This window comes from Plecotus auritus, assembly GCF_963455305.1.
Source record: "Plecotus auritus genome assembly, chromosome: 2".
Taxonomy (NCBI): Eukaryota; Metazoa; Chordata; class Mammalia; order Chiroptera; family Vespertilionidae; genus Plecotus; species Plecotus auritus.
The window spans coordinates 228,376,765-228,400,879 of NC_137771.1; the positions used below are offsets into that span (position 1 = coordinate 228,376,765).

The 24,115-nt window shown below is 62.1% G+C and overlaps 1 protein-coding gene across 1 annotated transcript; it reads right to left on the bottom strand.

Annotated features, from left to right (window-relative positions):
• Window positions 1-5,005: 5,005 nt before the first annotated feature.
• Window positions 5,006-6,980, bottom strand: OLIG1 (oligodendrocyte transcription factor 1). Its single transcript, XM_080655068.1, has one exon. The coding sequence runs from the start codon at window positions 6,872-6,874 to the stop codon at window positions 6,074-6,076; it is 801 nt and encodes a 266-aa protein (XP_080511194.1). The 5' UTR covers window positions 6,875-6,980; the 3' UTR covers window positions 5,006-6,073.
• Between the last annotated feature and the right edge of the window lie 17,135 nt (window positions 6,981-24,115).

A 24,115-nucleotide genomic window follows, 5' to 3' on the forward strand; every position in this document is an offset into this window, starting at 1 on the left:
GGCGATGGCTGACGCTGGCCTGGCCCTCTCACACGACCCCCCCCCCCCCCGGGCCCCACCCGTGCCCGTGCCCTGCCCACGCTGCTCTGTGGCGCCGGGAACCTGTGCGTCCACAGGCCACAGCACCCCGACGCTGCGCACCCACCAGCCCGTCAGGGTCCAAGGAGGGTCCCGGTGCAGCTGTCAGAGGACGAGACTGAGGTCCCGGGAGGCCCACCAGCCCGTCAGGGTCCAAGGAGGGTCCCGGTGTAGCTGTCAGAGGACGAGACTGAGGTCCCGGGAGGCCCAGCAGCCTGTCCAGGGTCGGGCAGCCAGGGAGCGAGTCACCGAGCGGGAGGCACAGCGGCAGGCCATGCCCAGCTGAGGCGCCAGGGAAGAGAAGGAGGGGAGGGGGCACTGCTGGGGTCCGAGGAGAGGAGAGCATGAGGGAGGGGGAGGACGAAGTGATTCTCTCGCTTCTCTGTCCTCCGTGGGTGGGCACAGGTCCCCTGCGAGCTACCACTCCGCCTCCTCCCACTGCGGGGGCTGCTCAGGTCAGGAGCTCACAGCTCTCCCCTGCTCGCTGGGCGTCTGTGACCTCAACACACAGGCCAGCCTCCACGCCTCGCCCTCGCCCTCGCCCTCGCCCTCACCCCCACCCCAACCCTCACCCCAACCCAACCCAACCCTCACCCCAAACCTAACCCAACCCTCACCCCAACCCCACCCTCACCCCAAACCCAACCTTCACCATCGCCCTCGCCCTTACCCTAACCCTAACCATATCCCTATGCCTAACCCTAATCCTAACCCTAACCCTATCCTTATCCCTAACCATAACCCTATCCCTATCCCTAACCATAACCCTATCCCTATTCCTAACCATAACCCTATCCCTATCCCTAACCCTATCCCTAACCATAACCCTCGCCCTCGCCCTCGCCCTTGCCCTCGTCCTCGCCCTCGCCCTCACCCCAACCCACACCCTTGCCCTCGTCCTAACCCTCACCCAAAACCCAACCCTCACCCACACCCTAACCCTAACCCTAACCCCAACCCTCGCCCTAACCCTCGCCCTAACCCTCGCCCTCGCCCTCACCCTCACCCTCGCCCTCGCCCTCGCCCTCGCCCTCGCCCGCACTGCCTGCCATGCGCTTGTGCTGTGCGGCAGGAAGGACAGGGACACCTGTCTGGGAGGTGCGGCCGAGAGGTCTGCCTCTGCCCCGGCCGCAGCCCTGACCCCCAGCACGTCCTTCCTCACCTCAGCCTCCGGGTCCCCCGCTGGGGAGAGCCGTGCACAGCGAGTGGACGGACGGTCTCAGGCCGCCACAGCCGCCTGGGGGTGCGGGCTTCGGCACCCTCTGAGGAGTCACCCACGGTCCTCGGAAGCTTCTGGGACACAAAGCCCTTTGCTCCCAGCGCTGGGGCCTGCGTGGAGACCCGCTGCCCCGTCTGTCCGCTGCCTGTCCCCTCGCCTCCTGAAACCCTCGTGGCACCCCTGTACCCGTCAGAGCATCTCCGGGAGGCTCAGCCTCGCCTCCTCGCCCCGGCTGCCACCTGTCAGCACCTGGGCCGCCCGGGGGTGGGGGGCCTGCGGGGCCGGATCAGGTGGCTGAAGTGCAGCCGGGCCACGTGGCAGGGGCTGCCTGTGTTGCCTGTTCTAGACGCCACACACAGGGGCAGCGGGAGGGCCGGGCAGAGGCCGGACAGGCCCGGGCTGAAGGTGTGCCCGCCTCCCGCCAGGGTTCCTGCTTCCAGGAGACGCCGGGCCCACCAGGACGGCGAGGAAGCAGCGGTCGCCTCCTCCAAGCAGGGCCCGGTCCCTGGCATGTCTGCCTCCGACACCCTGGGCGGCCTGAGCCTGTCCCCTGAGCGTCCGGGGCCTCAGGTGCCCCATTCAGCAGGAGGAGGGGGCCAGGTCCCGCCAGGTCTCCTGCCACTGGCATTCCGTGGGCTCAGATACCATCTGGCACGGGTGACCCTTGTCCCGGGCAGCGCCCACCTGCGTGCTGTGTCCTCGTGGTCATTGAGGAAGCAGAAACGCGCCCCCTTCGCTTGCCAGGCAGGGGGGTCCAGGACTCACCCGAGCAGCCAGCCGGGTCCAGGGCCGGTCCTGCTGGTCCTGTGCAGGCACCTCAACACTGGGGTGGGGGGCGGGGGGGGGGTACAGGGGCACTTTGCCTGCGGAGCAGCTGACCCCCGGTGAGCAGAGAGAATCCGCCTCATTGCTGGCCAGGCGTTGCAGCTTCTGCGCTGGCTCTGTTTCAAGGACAGAGTGGGTTTTGCTCGGGAAGGCCGCGGCAGCGTCACGCAGGTACCGGGCCAGTGCGTGGGTCTCCGGGAGGCTCAGATTTGGTAAGAGAAGCCGCACCGGCTTGCAAACAGCGTTCCCTGCATCTGACCTGACGTCTGCTCCGTACAAGCAGCTCTGTGTTTTAGGAAAACGTGACATTCCCCGACCCGTGGCCCGCTGAGCCTGCTCCAGCGAAGGCGGCGATCTTCTTTCTGAAGACCTACTGCGCGCAGAGGGAGGGGCACTGAGCCAGCAGCCGGCGCCTGGTCGCTGCCGTGCTGGGAAAAAGCATCGCGTTAACGGCTCTTCCTCCCGCCACCCGGTTCCCGGCCAGTTCACGAGCATCACTGAGTGTGGAAGGGAAGCCCCTCTTCCCTGGCTTCCTGCGGCCCCGGAGGCCGAGCTACAGGCTGACCTTTGAGTGCCGGCCCGCAGTGGGCCCAGCCGCCCTGCCTGCCTGGGGAGGGGAGCCGGCAGGACCTGGCGGCCCAGGGAGGCCCGGGCGTTAATGATCCGACCTTGGAGAAGGGAAATACGGTCTGCGCTCGCTCGGCGTGGAGCTGACTCCCTGCTGGGACACTTGCCTTCCACGTTGCGTGTCGCACAGGTTACAGTCTCGCCGCGGGTGTCGTCAGCTCCCTCGGAGAGACTGCAATAGGCCATCGCGGGCCAGGTGCGTCCCCGAGGCGCGCAGCTGTGTTTACCGACTGCTCACCCGGCCTCCCGCGGCAGACCCACGCGCCCCTCAGGGCCTGTGCTCCCTCGGCCCCGCTGCCTGGGCCGCCGGGGCAGGGACCTCGGGCGGCAGCAGCCACGTGTCTCTTCTCATCTCGACTCTCACCTCACGCCCTCGCTGCCTTCCCAGCCCTTCAACAGACCCCGCCGCTTAGACGCCATCCTCCTGCGAAAGCCTGCTCGCAGGTTCCCAGAGGCAGCCGCCTGCTCTAAGCGCTGTGCCCGCAGAACACACTGCGCTCAGCCAGAGCGTGAGAGGCCTGATGCTGCATTTTTGACACCACGTATGCATATGTATGTACACACACACACACACACACACACACGTAACTTAACTGTTTGATCCTGCAGGACTCCAGAATGCCCATGGCTGCTGTCTTTCGGGATGTAAATTCTCAGATATATTGTTTGTTTGTTTTTTTAGAGAGAGAGAGAGAGAGAGAGGAAGGAAGAGGGAGAGACAGAAACATTGAAGAGAGAGGAAGTCATCGATCGGCTGCCTCCTGCATGCCCCACACAGGGGATCAAGCCTGCAACCCGGGCCTGTGCCCTGACCGGGAATCGAACCCTGACCTCCTGGTTCCTAGGTCGATGCTCAACCCCTGAGCCACACCAGCCGGGCAGGATGTCAATTCCTCTAAGGAGCAGGTCTGCATCTTGCGTGGCGTGATGGCCAATGCGGGTAACTTGACTATCCTGATGACATTCAAAACGGCCCTGCTCATCCGTCCGTCACTCAGAACCTCCTGCAGTTCTGGAAATGACAGAACGATGTCCACAGCTAAGGGGGAAGCACACCGGGTTACCTTTCCCGGGAGGCCCGGCCCTGCCCTGCCCCCTTCATCAGCAGAGGGAGGAGGGGCCCCTCCCTTTTGCCTGCCCTTCCTGCCTCCATGGAGATGGCTTAGAGCAGGTGGCTGCCTTTGGAAACCTGCAAGCAGGCTTTCGCAGGAGGATCGCGTTTAAGGGATGGTTTGGGGATGCCGGAGGCCACCAGGGGCTGGGGCTGGGGTCCCAGGGGCTGGGGTTGGGGTCCCGGGGGAATTGTTTCTTTAACCCACTAGGAACACTGATTTCAGGGAGCCCCTGACTTGGCTTTGACTTAGTTGCTGATTTTCTGTTTTCTCTCTGACCCTGGTCGAGATGCCGGTCAGCGAGGATGGGCACGGGACACAGCAGGCCGCCATTGGAACGCACTTGTTAAAGGAGGGGGGGGCCTGGGGGCGGAGTCCAGCGGAACAGAGTCCCTCTGCCATGTGTCTGAGCCTGAAGCCACTTTCTTCTCTCCTGTCTTCTCCCGTCCCCGTCCCCCCCCCCCCCCAGGAAAAGGCCACTTAGCCGGGGTGGGGGGGCAGTCCCGCTCCCAGCCCCCCTCCCAGCCCCCCTCCCACGGGTTCCTGGAGCGAGTGCTCATTCCTGAATGCACCCAGGCCTCCGGGGCACCAACCGGGTAACAGGAAGCCCCTCATTGTCGGGTTTCCTTTCACTTCCTACAGATTAAAGGGGCGCTGCTCTCCCTCGACCACCGGCCTTGGGACAGGAGGGTTTCCTTGGTGACCACAGAGCGTTCACCCTGCAGGCCAGCGAGTGCCGTGCCAAATCCTCCTGCCCCACCAGCCAGACGCGGGCTTTCTCCACCTGCCGGGACAAGATGGTGTCCAAGGCCGGGATTTCCCGAGACAAGTCCCCCCTGACTTAAGGGACAGTGGGGCGGGGGGGGGGGGGGGGGGGGCGGCGGTCACAGCTGGTGCTAATGTTTCAGTTTCCACCAGGAAAAGAGAAAGGGTGCATTTCTGAGAAAGAGGGGAGATTGGTCATCACGTTTTATTTAACCCATTTTGTTCAGAAGAGGAAGTTGTAGTAAAAAAAAAGAGCCATGGGCCAAGGTGGCTCAGAGCCTCCCGGAGGAATGCCCCTCCCCCCTCCCTCCCTCCCCCTCACCTGCCCCTGTCTCCGCCCTGACTCCCCCGGTTCTGCGCCCACCAGGGCACCGGGCATTTTACTAACAGACAAACCAGACAACCACGGAGGCCTTCCCAGGGTTTATTGTGCGGCCTCCTCACCGCCAGGACCGTAGAGAACAGACAGCCAGGGAGACGCAGCTGCTCCGCTGGGCCACTCTCCCTAACGGGAGCTCAAAGCCCGCCGGACAGCGCCCGTCACCCTGTGGCTCCAAAGGCAAAGCGACCGGAAGGCCCGGAGGCGAAGGGCCGTCCCCTGTGGCCACCGCGGGCGAGCAGAGCTGAGCCGAGCCCAGCATCGGGGCGCAGGCCCCTCGGCCCCGCTTGGTGGGAGAGGAGCCGCGGAGCGCGGTGCTGGGGTCCAGGGAGCTGCGCGGAAGGAGGCGGCTTCGGTTGAAGATGCTCCACGCCGGCTGCCCTGCCTTTGGGGCAGGGCGACCACACGGGTGCCCGTTCCCACGGTCCTAGAAGGCCTCGGGGCTGAGAGCGAATCAGCCGCAGCATCGCAGCGCGGCACCTGGCTGTGTGACCTCAAAAACGGACCCGGACCGCCGATCGCAAGCGGACCCTCTTCCCAAACCCGCACCCCCGCGACCCTGGAGTTCCAGCGTCCCCAGGGCTGGGCGGGCTCGTGGTCTGCTGCGCCCCGACACTCTCACCGACTGCCCGGTCTTTCTCCGCCTCCCGAGGCCGCAGCCTCCTCGGACAGGGCCTGGCTGCTGGGAACAGGGTGCCCTGACCTCTGGGGGGAAGGGGGGCAGGTACAGACCCCTCCCCCGCCATTGAGCGCAGGTGGGGCCTCCGTGCGCGGCGGCCCTGGGAGCCGGCCTCCCGCTGCACCGGGAGAGCCCGCCCGAAAAGCCAGCTCGGGGCCAGCGTGAGAGGGAGGGAGCGCGAACTGCTGCCCAAAGCGGCTGGGGATGCACGGAGCCTCCACAGCGCCCACGCTTCGTCCAACAGCCGCTCGGGTCACTGTCATTTCGCGGGGCGGGGATCGCCCGGGAGTCCCCTCCTCTGGGCCAGGAGGTCCTAAAGCGGCTCGTGGATGGGCCCCGCGGTGCAGGGCGCAAGGCGCGGGGGCGCGCGGGAGCCGGGAGGGCGGCGCTCACTTGGAGAACTGCGCCTGCACGGCGGCCAGGCCCAGGCCGGCCGGGACCAGGTGCGGGAACTTGCAGATGGCGCAGGTGCAGAGGCCCGGGCCGCCCGCCCCGCCGCCCGCGCCGCCGCCGGGGAGCGCGAACTGGCCGCACGGAGGCTCCTCGAGCGCCAGCGACAGGTACTTGGCGGGGCGCAGCGCGTCGGGCGGCCCCAGGGCGCCGGGCGCCAGCAGCACGGGCCCGGGTGCGGCGAGCAGGGGCAGGCCGGCCAGCAGCAGGCGCGGCGCGGCGGGCCCGGCGCCCTCTCCCAGCGCGCGGCGCAGCTCCTGCAGCGAGCTGCCCAGCAGGAGGATGTAGTTGCGCGCCAGCAGCAGCGTGGCGATCTTGGAGAGCTTGCGGCCCGGCGCGCCCTGGCAGTGCGCCGCCGAGTAGGGCAGGATGACCTCGCGCAGCGCGTCCATGGCCAGGTTCAGGTCCTGCATGCGCTTCCGCTCACGGCTGTTGATCTTGCGCCTCAGCTGCTGTTGCTGCTCCTCTTTGGGGTCCGCCCGGGAGCCACCGTCCGCGTGCGCGCCCGGCCCCGCTCCCGAGCCCGGAGGGTCGGCGGGCACCTCGGCCTTCTCGCGCGCGGCCTTGGGGAGCAGGGGGGCCGTCGTGGAGGAGGAGGTCGCGGAGGAGGAGGAGGGATGCGGCCGGTAGCCCACCAGTTCGTACAGGGAGGCCCCGAGCGGCACGTCTCCCGGCCGCTGTGGCCGCAGCATGGTCGCGGGGGCCGCGTTCACGCGCGCCTGGGAGACCGCATAGTACATCTGGGGGCGGTCGGGGGCCGCCGAGGGCGCCCTTCAGGAACGCCCCGGGGTGGCCCTTGGGCAGCTGCCCCTCCCCGCGGACCTGCGCGCGGGGAGCCGACGGCGGGGCAGCGCCCGCGCGGACCCCTTTAAACGCGGCTTGGGAGCCTGCACCGCCGGCCACTGGACGCAGCCAATCGCCGCGCGAGGCCGGGCGCAGGCGCGCGCTCATTGGTCACCGGGCGTGGGGGCGTGGCTGGCACCCGGAGGCGGTGTTGTGGGCCGGGTCCCGGCCAGGCCGGAGGGAGGAGGAGGAGGCACCCTTTTGGGGTGAAGTGAGGTTGTTCGTGGGGCTCTGGTCGCACTGGTGAGGCTAAGACTCCTGTGCGCACCTCCTCTCCGCGTGGCCTGGACTTTTTGGGGTCGTTGTATCCATGCTTATTTACTTAAACTGGGGCCAAGTCCACGTAACGTGAAGAACACCGTCTTACCATTGGTAAGTATGTAGCTGGTGGAGTGAGTGCATTCACACTGTTGTGCACCCACCCTCAGACCCTTTTCATCTCGCAAAACCGAAACTGAACTCATTAAGCAGCAATTACCCTCCCTGCCCCCCCCCTCCACCCCCCATCCTTCTGTCTAGGGATTTGACCACCGGGTGCCTCTGTAGGTGGGGTCATAGCGTTGCTGCAGGGGCCGGCTGACTGCACTGGGGCGATGCCCTCAGTGTCCACCCACGCTGGAGCCCTCGCAGAGTTCCTCTCAAGGCTGAGTGACGCCCAGGCACGCTGCGCCCCGTTCTGTCTGTCACACGGGTGCATGGAGGACACGCGGGTTGCTTCTGCCTTTTGGCCACTGTGAACCATGCAGCCGTGAGCGCGGTGTGACATGTTTTTAAATACTACTTGATTGCCCGCCAGGTTTCAAAAAGTAACTGATGTTATTCCCGCCTGGTTTTGAGAACAAAACGTGTGGGCTCAGGGGCCAGCAGCGTCAGCGGGGTGACTGCCCACCCTCCCTCTCGCCGCCCTCCACTCCTGGGTCTTAGAGCCGAGGGGCTTTGGGGTTTGGGTTTCTTTCCTCCCCAAAGGGAGGTGTGTTCATCTCATCAGGGACTGGCTCTTGCTTAAGAAAAAGTCACACACAGATTGGCCTCTCGTCAGGAAAAAACACACACTCACACTCACACATATCCACACACACTCATACATACACATACTCACAAACTCACACACACACACACATACACACTCATACACACACACTCACACACACACTCATACTCACACACACTCACACATATCCACACACACTCATACATACACACACTCACAGACTCACACACACACTCACAGACTCACACACTTACACACACACTCATACTCACATACACACACTCACACACACACACTCATACTCACATACACACACTCACAGACTCACACACTCACACACACACTCATACTCACACACACTCACACATATCCACACACACTCATACATACACACACTCACAGACTCACAGACTCACACACACACACAGACTCACACACACACACTCACACACACACTTACACACACACTCATACTCACATACACACACTCACAGACTCACATGCACACACACTCATACTCACACACACAGACTCACACACACACATACACACATGCACACACACTCTCACACACACTCACACATACACACACCCATACTCACATACACACACTCAAATACACACACATACTCACACACGCACACATACACTCACACACTCACACATGCACACACTCTCACACACACTCACACATGCACACACTCATACTCACATACACACACTCACAGACTCACACACACACACTTACACACACACTCATACACACACACTCATACTCACACACACTCACACATATCCACACACACTCATACATACACACACTCACAGACTCACACACACACTCACAGACTCACACACACACACTTACACACACACTCATACTCACATACACACACACACTCATACTCACACACACAGACTCACACACTCACATACATACACACTCATACTCACTACACACACACTCACACACACACAAATGCACACTCACACTCACACACATACACACACTCCCATACACACACACATACACACTCATACTCACATACACACGCATACATACACACACACACACTCACACACACACCTACACACTCACACACTCACACACCTTTCTCTTCCCCAAATACAATAGCATTACGTGGTGACTATGGAAGCTCTTTATACCAACACTAGGGCACACAGCTACAGTGTGTCACCATGTCATGGCAAAATGGCACGGAGTGGGTGGCCTTTGGTATCTAAACCCCGGGCTCGGCTGTGTAGCCAGATCATCTCCACACACCTGCCAGCAGGGCCACTGCTTCCCCCGACCCCACCCCCCCCCCACCGAGGCCCAGCGTCTGCTCCCCCGAAGCCGGTGAGTCCCGGGGCCTGAGGTCGGGCCGAACCCCAGGAGCTCACAGCTCATCCCTTGGGATGTGCCAGCCCCCCACAGCGCTTTATTCATTTAAAAATATATTGTTACTGATGTCAGAGAGGAAGGGAGGGAGAGAGAGACATCAGTGATGACAGGGAATCATGGATCAGCCGCCTCCTGCACGCCCCACGCTGGGGATGGAGCCCACAACCTGGGCCTGGGCCCTGACGGGGAGTTGAACCCTGACCTCCTGGTTCCTAGGCCGATGCTCAGCCCCTGAGCCATGCAGCCGGGCCCACATGCGTTAATGCAGGAGTTTCCTGTGGGTTTCCTAGGGAGGGGAGGGTGCTGTCAGGGCCTCGGCCCCACCCTCGGGGGCCCGCAGGGCAGGGCGAGAGGAAGCGGCCTTGAGGGAGGAGAAGACCAAGGGAACAGCCTGCAGGCTGCAGGGCGGAGGTGGAACGCCACCCTCGCTATTTCGCCGTTGGTTACAGGTCTGCTTTCCGGCATTTTCTAGACACTCGGTTCTCCTGGGAGCCTGCCATTGGGCATTTTCGACCCCGCACGGGGTGGGGCTGAGCCCCGGGAGACCCCAGGGCTGACCGCGTGCCTCAGACAGGACTCCCTGCCGCTGGACCAGCTCCCTGGAAGCTGATGGGCCCTGGCAGGAGGCAGTGGGGACAGGGAGAGGGTGTTGGGAGGCCAGCCCTCACCCAGAGGGACTGATGGGCGGACGGTCCCAGCCATGTCCGGAGCCCACACCCAGGACCCCAGGCAAGGCTCCTGGCAATGCCCACTCTCACTCTGAGGGCCCCTCTGTCCCTAACTGAGGTGCCAGGTGGGGGCCCCCCAGCTTTCTCCCCTGCCTACACCCCAGGCCCCCACCTGCCCGCAGGAGAGGAGGGGTGAGGATGGAAGCTGAACCCAGACAGAGCGGCCAAAGGCAGCCAGGACCCACCCACACCAGCTGCTGCTCTTCCCCCCATTCCTCCTGCTGGGGTGTCCCTGAGGGTGCCCGTTAGCGCTGACCTCACTCATGTCCCTCTCGGGGAAGGAGAGCACCTCCCGTCCCGGCCAAGGACACAGGCACTGGGACACTCTGGCCGACCGGTGTGTGTGTGTGTGTGTGTGTGTGTGAGAGAGAGAGAGAGAGAGAGAGAGAGAGAGAGAGAGTGTGAGTGTGTGTGTGAATGTGTGTGTGTGAGAGAGTGTGTGTGGTGTGAGTGTGTGTGTGTGAGTGTGTGTGTGAGTGGGTGTGTGTGAGTGTGTGGTGTGTGTGTGTGAGAGAGAGAGAGACAGAGAGTGTGTGTGAGTGTGTGTGTGGGTGTGTGTGGTGTGAGTGTGTGTGTGAGTGAGTGTGTGTGTGAGTGAGTGTGTGTGTGTGTGTGTGAGTGTGTGTGTGTGAGTGTGTGGTGTGTGTGTGTGAGAGAGAGAGACAGAGAGTGTGTGTGAGTGTGTGTGTGGGTGTGTGTGGTGTGAGTGTGTGAGTGAGTGTGTGTGTGAGTGTGTGTGTGTGAGTATGTGTGTGAGTGTGTGTGAGTGTGTGTGTGTGAGTATGTGTGTGAGTGTGTGTGAGTGTGTGTGTGTGTGAGAGTGTGTTCCCGGTGCCCTCAGGGAGCCCAGAAGCTGCTATGGGCGCCGGCCCAGGCCCTGGCGCTTGTGGAAGCGGGTGACTTGGGTGGCCCGGAGCTCTGGCGGCGGCACAGGGTGGTGCTGGCACGGCCTGCGGGTCATCACAGCCCCTGGCAGGGCCCCTGGGCTGAGTCAGGGGAGGCAGGGCCGGCCGCTCACAGCCAGGACGCACTGGGAACAACTCGTGTCCAACGCCTTGTCTTTGCCTGAAGGGGCTCATGTGTGCGTGCTTGTGTGCGTGCACATGTGTGCGAATGTGTGTGCACTCATGCGTGTGTGAATGAATATGTGCACATGTGTGTACGTGTGTGAGTGTGCACGTGTGCGTGTGTGTGAATGTGTGTGTGCTTGTGAATGTGTGCGCGTGTGAATGTGTGAGTGAATCTGTGTACGTGTGTGAGTGTGCATGTGTGCACGCGTGTGTGAATGTGTGTATGCACACGTGTGTGAATGTGTGCGTGTGCGTGAATGTGTGTGTGTGTGCGCGCGTGTGTGGTAGTGTCCCCTTTCACCCGGGGAGGTGTGTCTCAGGCTTCCTTGTTCTCCTGGAGAAGCCTAGGGGGCCTCCCGAGCACCCCCCCTCCCCGCCCCCATCCCTACTTTGGGTCAAGAAGCTTGAACCTTTTTTAAGAAATATTTTTATTGATCTGAGAGAGGACAGGAGACGGGGAGAGAGACAAATATTAATGATGAGAGAGAATCACTGATCGGCTGCCTCCTGCAGTCCCCCCTCTGGGGATCGAGCCCACAACCCCGGCATGTGCCCTGACCAGGAATCGAACCGTGACCTCCTGGTTCATTGGTCGACACTCAACCACTGAGCCACTCCAGCCGGGTGAGGCATGTTTTTAAAACATATTATAGGGAAGTTTATTCTATTTTATTGTAAATAAATGCCATTTGGACCTGGCTTTCATCAAGTTTACTACTTAAGATTGTTTTTAAATCCAGATTTGTCCGGCGACTTGTTTTCATATGGAAAACAGTTAAAAGAAAAGTAGGGAAAGAAATTAGGGGAGAATTTTTCAGACTTAATAATAATAATAATAATAATAATAATAATGAAAGCTTGATTTGGCTATGGTGATGTAGCTCCGAACTCAGATGGAACTTTCTATTGCTTCTGAGCGAGCCAGGCACTGAAATTGCATGTGTCCTTAGAGTCCGAGAGCAGTGCATTTTAACCTCTCCCTGTACATCTGCAAAGGAATCTCCTTTAAGAGAAATTTCAAATAATCACCACGGAAGCAGGAGGAAGAGGAAGGGCCTGTTTTTGTTTTAAAGACAACTGGAGAGCGCTCCTGCCACATCTAAACGTAAAAGCACGTTGGCAGAACTGTAGGGACCCCCTCAGTACCTGTGGCCAGAATAACCACGAATTAAGGTACATCTATTAGGCCCTGGCTGGTAGCTCAGTGGTTAGCAGGGGTCCTCAAACTATGGCCCGCGGGCCACATGCGGCCCTCTGAGGACATGTATCCGGCCCGCTGGGTGCCGCTGCCTGTCCTGCTTAGCAGCCGACGCGTCCCGGGCCCGCAGTGCGCATAGGAATTTGTTCATCGTTTTTTTTTTTAAACTATAGTCCGGCCCTCCAACGGTCTGAGGGACAGGGAACGGGCCCCCTGTTTAAAAAGTTTGAGGACCCCTGGTTTGAGCATCGGCCCCAGCACCAAAGGGTCGAGGGTCCAATTCCTGGCCAAGGGCACAGACCTGGATTTCGGGTTTGACCCCCGGCCCCGGTGCGGGCACGTGTGGGAGGCAACCCGTCGATGTGTCGCTCTCACATGGATGTCTCTCTCTCTCTCCCCACCCCCCCTTCCACTCTCTCTCAATGGACAAAAGGCCGCTGGGTGAGGATTAACAAAAACACAGAACAACCAAAGACGAGTGTTAGCACACGGCCCGGCGTCTGAAGGGTTGGTCTGGGACAGAGCCGTGGGCGCTCCCCCTGAAGTCAGTCGCGGGAGCCAAGTGCTCCGAAGGCTGCCACTGCTGAGAGAAAAGGCACAATTTGCTTGGGAGGCTGTGGCTAGTTTGTAACACAATGGCCCATGTCATGGCTGGTTCTGTTGCCAAAATTTGGCAGTTTCCCCCGGCGTCCCGGGCGGCCTGAAAGGACGCGGCGGCTCTGGCGGGGCCCCTCCGCCCGCCCGCCCACCCCGCAGAGGCTCCGGAGGGCCCCCACAGCCCTTTCACAGACGGCCCCCCGGCGCTCAAAGGGGCGCGGGAACAAAGGTGGCTCTGAAGTCACTTCCCCGCCGGGGCGGCCATCCGGTGTCGCTCCTTCCCCATTGACCGGCAGGATGCGGCAGGAAGCCCGGGAAGAAAGAACAAGCGGCCCGTGTGCCCGCGCAGAATGGAGGGCCTGGCTTTCAGAGGGGAGTGAATGATGAATTACGGGGTCCTGAAAGGTGATAAAATTGGGGTCACCCAAGCGTGCGGGCCAAGTGCCTGAGGCACCTGCAGAGCAGAAGGTTCTGGAAGCCAGCTCAGCCGGGCAGACACCCTGCCGAGGCACAGAGGGGGCCGTTCAGAGGCTCACCTGCTGTTCCCTGCTGGCACCAGGCCCTGCCCTCCCGGTGCCAGCGCCAGCGCCGGGTCCATCTCCAGGTCAGACCACCCGCGGCGGAGGAAGGGAGCCGGCGCAGCTAAGGCGACGGGAGCTGGAGGCCTGCCTGCCTCTCCCAAGGCGCCTGACCTGGAACTATCACCGGTGGGTGGCGGGGACGACCCTGGTGGGACATGCAGCCCTCCCCCAGGCCCCTGGCTCCCGGCTCAGCCCTCCCTCGGGGCTGGGCTGGGGAATAAACCCAGCCTGTAGCCGTGGCTGTGCTCAGTTCAGCCTCAGTTTGCTCATCTGTGAGCTGGGAATGCCGGTGTTTGTCTCCGGGGCTGGGAAGGGTGGGAAGGAGCTATGTGTACGGCGCCTTCCCGGTGCCCAGGAACCGCTCAGTAAGCGACAGCGTTCACGCATCCTTCTAGGGCGCTACCACCTGCTGGCCCGGAGACCCTGCTTTACCGTTCCTATTATTTTCGTTTGTTCCTAACCCCTCACCCGAGGCTATCGTTCCGCTGATTTTTATTTTATTTATTTATTTATTTATTTATTTATTTATTTATTTATTTGTTTATTTATTTATTTATTTTAAACGTAACTGTTGAGAGCAGCTTTTGAGTTAGACATTCTTTTTTTAAAAAAATATATATTTTATTGATATTTTACAGAGAGGAGGGAGAGGGATAGAGAGCTAGAAACATCGATGAGAGAGAAACATCGATCAGCTGCCTCCTGCACACCTCCCACTGGGGATGTGCCCGCAACCAAGGTACGTGCCCTTGACCGGAATCGAACCCGGGACCCTTCCGTCTGCAGGCCGACGCTCTATCCACTGAGCCACACCGGTTTCGGCTTCCGCTGATTTTTAGAGAGTGGAAGGGAGAGGGAGAGACAGAGAAACATCCATGTGGGAGAGACCCCTGACCAGGGCCAGGGAGGAGCCTGCAGCCAAGGCGCGTGCCCTTGACCAGAACCGAACCCGGGACCTTCAGTCCGCAGGCCGACGCTCCGGCCGCTGAGCCGAGCTGGCGAGGGCTGCGTCCCGGTTTTCGTCCAGGAGAAGGCAGCGTCTCAGCTCCGTGCGCCGTGAGCACACGCCTCGGCCTCAGGAACGCGGGCCACCCGGCCGTTCTGTCCCCGCGCCCGCTGCGCACTGCGGTCCCGCCGTGCGACTCTGTCTCAGGAACTCCCCCCCGGACTCGTGGAACCAACGCCCAGAAACCACTTGCTAAGGAGGTCGTCTCCGTGGGACCCCAATATAACCCCAGACGCCATCCGAGCGCCCTGCCGTGCCGACCTGGAGGCGGGCCACCTGGCCCGTGTGACTCAGGGCGCGTTCCCTGTGCGGCCAGGTTCCGGCTCCCGGAAACGGGGGTGGAAACCGAGCCCATCACGGAGGCTCACGGTGACAACGGGCAAGCTGTTCCCCGTAAGGCGCCGAGCACGGTGCGTGGCCAGTCCGCTCTGGCCAGCCTCTGGCTGCTGTTGTGGGGTGGACTGTGTCCCCCACATTCACACTGAAGTCCTCCCTCGGTGCCTCAGGGTGGCCTGGTTCTGAAACAGGGGCACGCCGATGTGATTGGTCCAGGTGAGGGCGGGGTGGGCTCACATCCAATAGGACTGGCGTCCTTACCGAAAGGGGGGAGTTTGGACGCAGACTTGGACACGGGAGGATGCCGTGCCAGGATGAAGGTGGCGATCAGGGTGATGCGTCTAAAAGCCACGCGTGTCAGAGAGGGCCCCAGAGCGGCTGGGGGTCGGGGAGCTGGAGCAGAGGCTGCAGCCTCAGAGGGAACCAGCACCTTGAACTTGGACGTCCCGCCTCTAGAACTCTTTTTTAAAAAATACGTATATTTTTATTTTTAAAAAAATATATTTTATTGATTTTTTACAGAGAGGAAGGGAGAGGGATAGAGAGTCAGAAACATCGATGAGAGAGAAACATCGATCAGCTGCCTCCTGCACACCTCCTACTGGGGATGTGCCCGCCACCAAGGTACATGCCCTTGACCGGAATCGAACCTGGGACCCTTCAGTCTGCAGGCCGACGCTCTATCCACTGAGCCAAACCAGTTAGGGCAAAAATACGTATATTTTAAAATATATTTTTATTGATTTCAGAGAGGAAGGGAGAGGGAGAGAGAGATAGAAACATCCATGATGAGAGAGAGTCACTGATCGGCTGCCTCCTGCACGCCCCACACTGAGGATGGAGCCTACAACCTGGGCCTGTGCCCTGACCGGGAATCGAACCGTGACCTCCTGGTTCCTAGGTCGATGCTCAACCATGGAGCCACGCCGTGGGGCTCGCCTCACTCTCTGTGGCGCTAACCAGCACCTGCCAGGGCCTCGCACTGACTCGTCACTTCCTTACCCATCTGCTCCCTCCGCTCCCCGGGTGGCTCCAGGGCGGCAGGGGTCCCCCTCATCCAGCCCCTGGACCAGGCGGGCCCTGCGAGGGGCTCAGGAAATGCGCGCATGAGGACAGACCGACCCAGCTCACCGATGCTCTCTGGGCGGGGCCTGGGCGGAGGCCCGGACGTGGTGGGCTCCCTGCCACCTGGCACGTGCAACCCCCCTGAGGATGCGAGGCGCACGGGGCACACCTGCCCCGTATCCGGTTGCCTGGCAGGGAGGCGGGGGAGGAAGTCAGCGCAGCTGGGCCAGAGCCCAAAGCACCTGGTCTCCTTAAAGCGCAGAGTCCCCGCTGAGCCGAGGGGAGCCTGGGTGCTGGGCGGGGCCCGGGGGCCGGGTTCTGAGGACACGGGCTTTGCTTTACAGCAGGGGTGGGCAAACTTTTTGACTCGAGGGCCACAATGAGTTCTTAACCTGGACCGGAGGGCCGGAACAAAAGCATGGATGGAGTGTTTGTGTGAACGAATATAAATTCAAAGTAAACATCATTACATAAAAGGGTACGGTCTTTTTTTTTAATTTCAATAGTTTTATTCATTTCAAACATTTTAACAAGAAGAATGTAAACACTAATTATTATAATTTGAAACTTCACAAAATGGAGGAATCATAGCACAATAACATACCTTCTATTGAAGATGGCAAAGGCAAAATAAAATTGCCTAACAAAGGAAAGGTACAAAAGCCTTTCAAATTAAACTTAAATATAATAAAATAATTTAAAACTAAAACAAATAGAAAAGAACAAAATGTGTAAACAGTAAATTAAACATTTTCTTTAGTGCAACTTCCAAATTATGCCCGGGACGTAGATGTAGATGGCAATGTAGACTGGGTTGAAAGGTTTTTGGTGTTTAAAACATCAACTTCAGTGGGAACAGTGTTGTTGGTCTCCTTTTGAGCTAATGCTCTGATACTGTGCTCTCCAGGGGCGTGTCTCCCTACATCACCACGATCACGTGTCTCCGCATTCCCAGGGTGATGTCGGGGGACGCGTCCGCGGGCATTACAAGGAGCCTCTGGAAGATGGAGAGGTTGTTCCTTCTACTGAATGGGGATATAAATCCGCCCACTCAGAAGAAGGAGCTGCGGCCGTGTTTCCCGACGTTGCCATGTTAACACTGCTGAGGGGAAGGAGCGGAGGGGAGAGCAAGAGAACCCTCCGCTCTTTCGGCTTCGCAGGCCGGATAGAACAGCCGAACGGGCCGGATCTGGCCTGCGGGCCGTAGTTTGCCCACAGCTGCTTTAGGGTGTGGAAGAGGGAGTGGCTGTTGGGAGCCCAGGCCCCTCGGAGGAGGGCTGGGGGCTGGGGGGTGGGGGTTGGGGGTTGATAAGGAAGTAGGCAGAGCTGGGGAGGGGGAGGGGCAGGACCCATGAAGGCTGGGACGTGGCTGGGATGGGGAACCCAACCAGGAGGGAGAGATGATGAGCGGACGAGGGAGGGAGAGGGACGGGCTGGGCCCGTGGGGGACCGGCCACAGGCAGGCAGTGCCCCCTCTCTGCAGGCTGGCAGGTTCGTCTCCACGGGCTGTTTTCAAAGCGGTTCCTAGAAGGGTTGAGACACGGGCAGGCTGCCTTCTGCTCTGTCATTCGGGCGGAGCATGTTTTCAGAAATGTCCCAACTGAGGTTGCCCAACAGCTGTGTGCAAGCCGCCGCCTGGGGCCCGGGAGCAGGCGGACGCCCTGCGGGCGCGTGGCCACTCTCACCAGCACGAGGGCGTGCCCCCTGCGCGAGCACCCTGCCCTCAGTGCTTGCAAGCCGTTCTGCACGCTTACCTTGGCCTCGTGGGAGGCCGGTGGGGTCAGGACAGCTGCCCGTGTGGCAAGTGAGGAAACTGAGGCCCACAGAGCATGCGGGCCGGCCCAGTGTCCCTCGGTGCAGAGGCCAGCAGGCTGGGCTGGGAGGGATGGTTCTGTCTCTTTCACCCTGGGCGCTGGCCTCCATGCCCGTCCATCCCCGTCAATGCCTGTCCATCCCCGTCAATGCCTGTCCATCCCCGTCCATGCCCGTCCATCCCCGTCCATGCCCGTCCATCCCCGTCCATGCCCGTCCATCCCCGTCCATGCCCGTCGACGCCAAAGTGCACAGACGGAGCCCTCCCAGCACGTTGGATGGTGATCTGTTGGCCACCAGACCTCTCGCCGGGACGGGGTTGTCTAGCCTCCTGGCTGGCGGAGGCCAGAAAACCCTAGAATCTCCTGGGGGGGCTTCGCCTCCGTCAGCTCCCCCGATGGGAGGGGAAGGGGTGCAGCTGTGGCTGCCGCCCTTGCTTCCCACGGTACCGGGGGCGGGTCAGGGCCGATTTCACGCTCCTCCACCTCCTGTTACGGCCTCTCTCCCGGGCGCACGCAGCTGCGCGTCTCCAAACGCCGCGGAGACGGCATGCGTGGCTGTGAATAGCTCAGCAAGAGCAGCCGCACCCCGTGAGCTGAGCTTCTTCCCGCTGCTCCTGGGATGGCCCGCCGTCCTCACCGCGGCTTCCCAGGCCTCGCCCCGCCCTGAGCTGCTGTGCTGGAGGCTGTGGGCCACCCCAGCTTCCCGGGCCTGCCTGCCGCTCAGGCCCCGGGCCCTCCTGCAGCCCAGCCTCGGGGCCTCCGCCCCTGCAGGTCCGGGTCCCTGGCAGGCGGGCGCAGTTCCCACAGAGCCTCCCGCTCCTCACGCATCTGTAGGTTCTCCTCCAATGCCCTGGGACCCCAGTGCCTTCCCTGCCCCACACCACACAGGGACCAGCCCCTCCCCCGCCCCCTGCGCGCTGTGCATTCTTTCTGCTTCCAATTATAGGGGAAGTATTTTTTGTTCTGGGGCCTGGGACTGTGCCTGGGACATAAAAATCCCCAGTAAGTACTGAATGAATGAATGAACGAACCAATGAATGAATGAATGAATGAACAAATGAATGAATGAACAAATGAATGAATGAATGAATGAACAAATGAATGAATGAACAAATGAATGAATGAATGAATGAATGAACGAATGAATGAATGAGTGAATCCCAGCCACCGCGTCCCTTCTCCCCTCACACTGTTCCCTGCAGAAAGAGCCGTCTCTGCCACACGCCTTCCCACGGTTGAGTGTGCAACTTTGGGGGAAAGTAGCCACCCTCAGTGGAGGACCCCCACCTCCACCCCCACCCTCTTCTCCCATCTGCGGGGCTCCTGCGACCACGGCCTTTCCCTCCTGGGTCTGCTCAGCCCCAGGCAGGCGGACCGTGCTCCCTGCAGCAGCTCCATGCGCCCGGGATGCCAAGCGCCGGGTGCGGGGACTCGGCCTGCCCTCCCCCGCGGGACACGTGCAAGTCCCCGCGGGCCGGGCGCTAGGCAGCCCCAGCTTCTGGTCGGGGACTTCCCCCGCCTGTTATCAGCCTTGAGCAATTGCTTTCTCGCTCGGAGCTGCAGGCCGCTCGTCACTTCTGCATCCGGTGCACGGCGGCCTCGGAGTGCGCCCACGGCCAGGCCCCCAGCCCTCAGCAGCTTCAGGAAGAACGCAGGGGTGGTGTTAAGCGGCTAAGTGGGTTGGACCCCAATACTGAATTTGAAGCACCCCCCAACCCTTCCTGTGCCTCGCTCTCGTCTGCAGTTCTGAGTTAGGAAAAGGGTCTCCATGGGCCTGACCCCCCCCCCCCCCCACCGCACGGAGGGCGCTCCCCCCTCGTGCAGGGGCGGCCTCGGCGAGGTGGGCCCGGGTCAGATTCTCCCGCACAGAATCGAACGGAATCCCAGCCGCTGCAGCAACGCCTTCCGTCTGTCGGGGAGAGCCCAGGCTTCGGCCGCGGGCTGCGGTGCTGAGTCCTCTCGCTTCTCACTCCCCTTCTTTTTTTAAAAAAATATATTTTATTGATTTTTTACAGAGAGGAAGGGAGAGGGAGATGGAAACATCCATGATGAGAGAAAATCATCTATCGGCTGCCTCCTGCCCGCCCCCTACTGGGGATGTGCTCGCAACCAAAGTACATGCCCTTGACCGGAATCGAACCCGGGACCCTTCAGTCCGCAGGCCGACGCTCTATCCACTGAGCAACACCGGCTAGGGCTCACTCCCCTTCTTAACGTCTGCCTTCCGCCCTCAGCTCACCTCAGGGCCCAGCAGGCTGCTGGTGCTCCAGCCATTAGGCCCGCATTCCCTGTGGTCGGGAAGGAGTGACCGGGGCGGGGAGCTCAGTAGCCAGCTGCGCCAGCGTCCGTCCGTGCCCGGCTTCCCGAAGGCTCACTGCCGCCGCCGCCTTGGCCTATTAGCCGGGATCTGTGAAGCACGGGTCTGTGCCAGCCGCAGGGGTGCTGGGGAGTGCACCCCACGTCCCAGCCCATTCGCACTAGATAGGGCCACGGCTCTGTTCCAAAGGGGCGGCCACAGGTGCTGGTGGGGCAGGAGGAAAAGGACGGCAAAGAAGAGCCCCCCCCCCCCGCTGGGGGGCTGCGCCATGTCCAGGCGGCCTGGCTCACGGGCTCCCCAGGGCCCCCTCCCGGGTCGGCTGTGTGGCCTCCTCCTTTCTCAACCCCCGCTCCCCCAGGAGCTCGCTGCCCCCTGCTGCACCCCGGCTCCTCCTCCTGGGGTCCTGCTCCCTCCTTGCCTGGCACCTGTCAGCCTCTCGGCCGCCCCCCCCTCCTCCCACCGCGGCTGGACTTTCATTTCCGCACTTTTCCTTTGGGGGAGTGTTGGGCCCCTGGTGTTCCAGTCGCTGTAGGAACCACAGAGCAAGGCCCAGCCCTGAGGGGTCCCCTCCTGTCCCACGCTTTTGGGGCGAGGCTTACTAGGACAGGGCAGTCGGATCTGGGCAGGCAGGGGGGCTCTCTCTCCCGCTCTCCCTCTCTCTCCCCCTCTCCCTCTCTCTCCCCCTCTCCCTCTCTCTCCCCCTCTCCCTCTCTCTCCCCCTCTCCCTCTCTCTCCCCCTCTCCCTCTCTCTCCCCCTCTCCCTCTCTCTCCCCCTCTCCCTCTCTCTCCCCCTCTCCCTCTCTCTCCCCCTCTCCCTCTCTCTCCCCCTCTCTCTTCCCCTCTTTCCTTCTCTCTCCCCCTCTCCCGCTCTCCCTCCCCCTCTCCCTCTCTCTCCCCCTCTCTCCTTCTCTCCCCCTACCTCTCTCACCCTCCCTCTCCCCTCTCCCTCTCTCTCCCCCTCTCTCTCCCCCTCTTTCCCTCTCTCTCCCCCTCTCCCTTTCTCTCCCTCTCTCTCCTTCTCTCCTCCTCTCTCTCCCTCTCTCCCCCTATCTCTCTCACCCTCCCTCTCCCCGCTCCCTCTCTCTCCCCCCTCTCTCTCTCCCCTTCCCCTAGGGCAGGGGTCCTCGGACTTTTTAAACAGGGGGCCAGTTCCCTGTCCCTCAGACCGTGGGAGGGCCGGACTATAGTTTTAAAAAAAAACTATGAACAAATTCCTATGCGCCCTGCGGGCCCGGGACGCGTCGGCTGCTAAGCAGGACAGGCAGCGGCCCCGGCGGGCCGGATCAGTGTCCTTGGCGGGCCGCATGTGGCCCGCGGGCCGCAGTTTGAGGACGCCTGCGGCCTAGATGGTGAGGACTGAACGCTGGAACAGGCCCCAGGAGGGGCTTGGGGACAGGCTGGAGGGAACTGGGATTCACTGTCCCATCGAGAAAGGACAGTGCAGTCCTCACCGGGACCCAGCACGGGGCCTTGTGGGAGGCGGGTCTGCACCGGGTGACCCCGTTAGAACGAGGCCATTAGGAAGGGCCCTGGCGCAGTGACTGTGTCCGTATAAAAGGTGGGGGGGGGGGGGGCTCAGAGACGGACCCGTGCAGGGGAGGCCGTGTGAAGACACAGGGAGAAGCCCATGGGAGGGGCCTTGGGGGGAGGCCCCCCTCAGGCCTCCGAGGAGCCAGCCGGGCCCACCCCCGGTCTGGGACTTGTGGCCTCACTGTGTGAAGGGCGTCCTGTCGTTCAGTGTCCCGAGTCACGGATGCTGTGACGGGCAGGCCGCCAGCCACCGAGCCCCCCATGAGGGGAGTCGGGCTTGTTTTGGGGCGGGTGGAGGCCGCCGTCCCGGAGGCGGGGTGGCGTGGGCCTCTTGTTCCTGCCCCCCGTTTCCACTTCCTGCCTCTTGCACAGAGAAGTGAGACGGGGCTGAGGCTGCCCGGCCTGCACAGGCCCTGCCGCCCACGTGTCCAACAATGAGAAGGTGAAGGCGAGCGTGTAAGCCGCACTCAGCCGGCGGGGCTCAGGGGTGAGCGTCCACCTCTGAACCAGGAGGTCAGGGTTCGAGTCCCGGTCAGGGCACAGGCGCGGGTTGTGGGCTCCATCCTCAGGGTGGGGTGTTTCTCTCTCTCTCCATCTCCCTTTCTCTCTGAGATCAATAAAAATACTTAAAAAAAAAAAAGTAAGTTGCTTTTTAAATAAGCCGCGTCCGGTTTAGCGCAGAGTGGCTTGATGGGTGTGGGGCGGCCGGGCTGTGTCCTGTGCGGACCGCCTGCAAGCCGGCCTGGGTGTCCCTCCTGTAAGCCGGCCTGGGTGTCCCCCTGTAAGCCGGCCTGGGTGTCCCTCCTACAAGCCAGCCTGGGTGTCCCCCCTGTAAGCCGGCCTGGGTGTCCCTCCTGTAAGCCGGCCTGGGTGTCCCCCCTGTAAGCCGGCCTGGGTGTCCCCCCTGTAAGCCGGCCTGGGTGTCCCGCCTGTAAGCCGGCCTGGGTGTCCCTTCTGTAAGCTGGCCTGGGTGTCCCCCCTGTAAGCCGGCCTGGGTGTCCCTTCTGTAAGCCGGCCTGGGTGTCCCTCCTGTAAGCCGGCCTGGGTGTCCCTCCTGGGCCTGGGTGTCCCTCCTACAAGCCGGCCTGGGTGTCCCGCCTGTAAGCCGGCCTGGGTGTCCCCCCTGTAAGCTGGCCTGGGTGTCCCCCCTGTAAGCCGGCCTGGGTGTCCCTCCTGTAAGCCGGCCTGGGTGGTGTCCCTCCTGGGCCTGGGTGTCCCCCCTGTAAGCCGGCCTGGGTGTCCCCCCTGTAAGCCGGCCTGGGTGTCCCCCCTGTAAGCCGGCCTGGGTGTCCTGCCTGGGCCTGCGGCTCCCTGAACCACTGCTCTCCCTGCAGTGAGGACGGAGCTCCGCCCAGAAGGGCCAGGCCTCTGCCCGGGGGGAGGGGGGGGGGCGCGGGGGACGGGGAGCTAATCGCCTGCCAGGCAGGTGCCGCCAGCCGGATGGGAAGTTCATGGGCTGTTAATACACTGGAACCAATCGGCGAATGGGCTGCGGCTGCAGGTCCTGGGAGAGCTCGCACGTGTGCCCGCAGCAGCGTGACCTCGTGACCCCGGCCGCGTGGCCTGTCACGCTGAGAGCACTCGCCCCCCGGCCCGGGCTAACGGGCTCCACGTGCGGCCTCTGCCTGGGGCTGTCCAGCCGGGCGCACCCCGCGGGGCAGCGTGGAGCGGGGCGACAGGAGAGCGAATGTATTGGAAAGACGTTAGAATTCATCTAGGTCCGCGCCCGCACGGCCTTTTCTTAGGGACAGGACCCACGGCACAGGCTGCGTCCTCGCCATGTGGCCACCCCCCGCTGGGGGGGAGAGGCCGGGGCGCCGGTTGGTGTGGGGATAGGGGTGCCACTGGCTGCCCCGTGTTGTCCTGAGAGAGTGGGGGTCTCAGGGCTGGAGGCTGTGTTTGCTCAATCCGCAGAGGTGGTCGCAGCCGACTGCGCGGGGCCAGGCGGCCGGGGTTGGGGAGCGACCTGTCCCCACGTCGGCCTGCTCGCCCCTGCCTGGCGGGGCCGGGCGGGGATGACCTTTCTCTGTGGAACCCTCTGAGTGCATCGCCCCGAAGGGCCCCGTGTACGCCCCACGGGCTCCGTGGTGAAATGGCCGGTCATTCTTAACGGGGTGCGGCCTGGGTGAGGCCCTAAGACGCGGTTGGGGCCTGGCTGGGGCTCAGGTGGCTGGAGCGCCGTCCCACGCACCACCAGGTCGCCTGTTCGATTCTTGCCGGGGCTCGTGCCTGGGCTGTGGGCTCGACCCCTGAGCGGGAAGGGGGGTGGGTGCAGGAGGCAGCAATGGGTGGTTCGCTCCCTCTCTCCCTCTCCCTCCTCTCTCTGTACATCAACAGGAACCTTAAAAAGAAGTGACTGGGGGGAAACTCGGATGCGGGCCATGGAGCGGGGGACAGTAAGGAGCCCGTGGCCGGCACGTAGAGAACCGTGCGACCACCCCAAAGAGGGTCTCATCGCCAAGCACAGGGCTGGCTGGGGAATTGGGGGCCAGGCAATGAA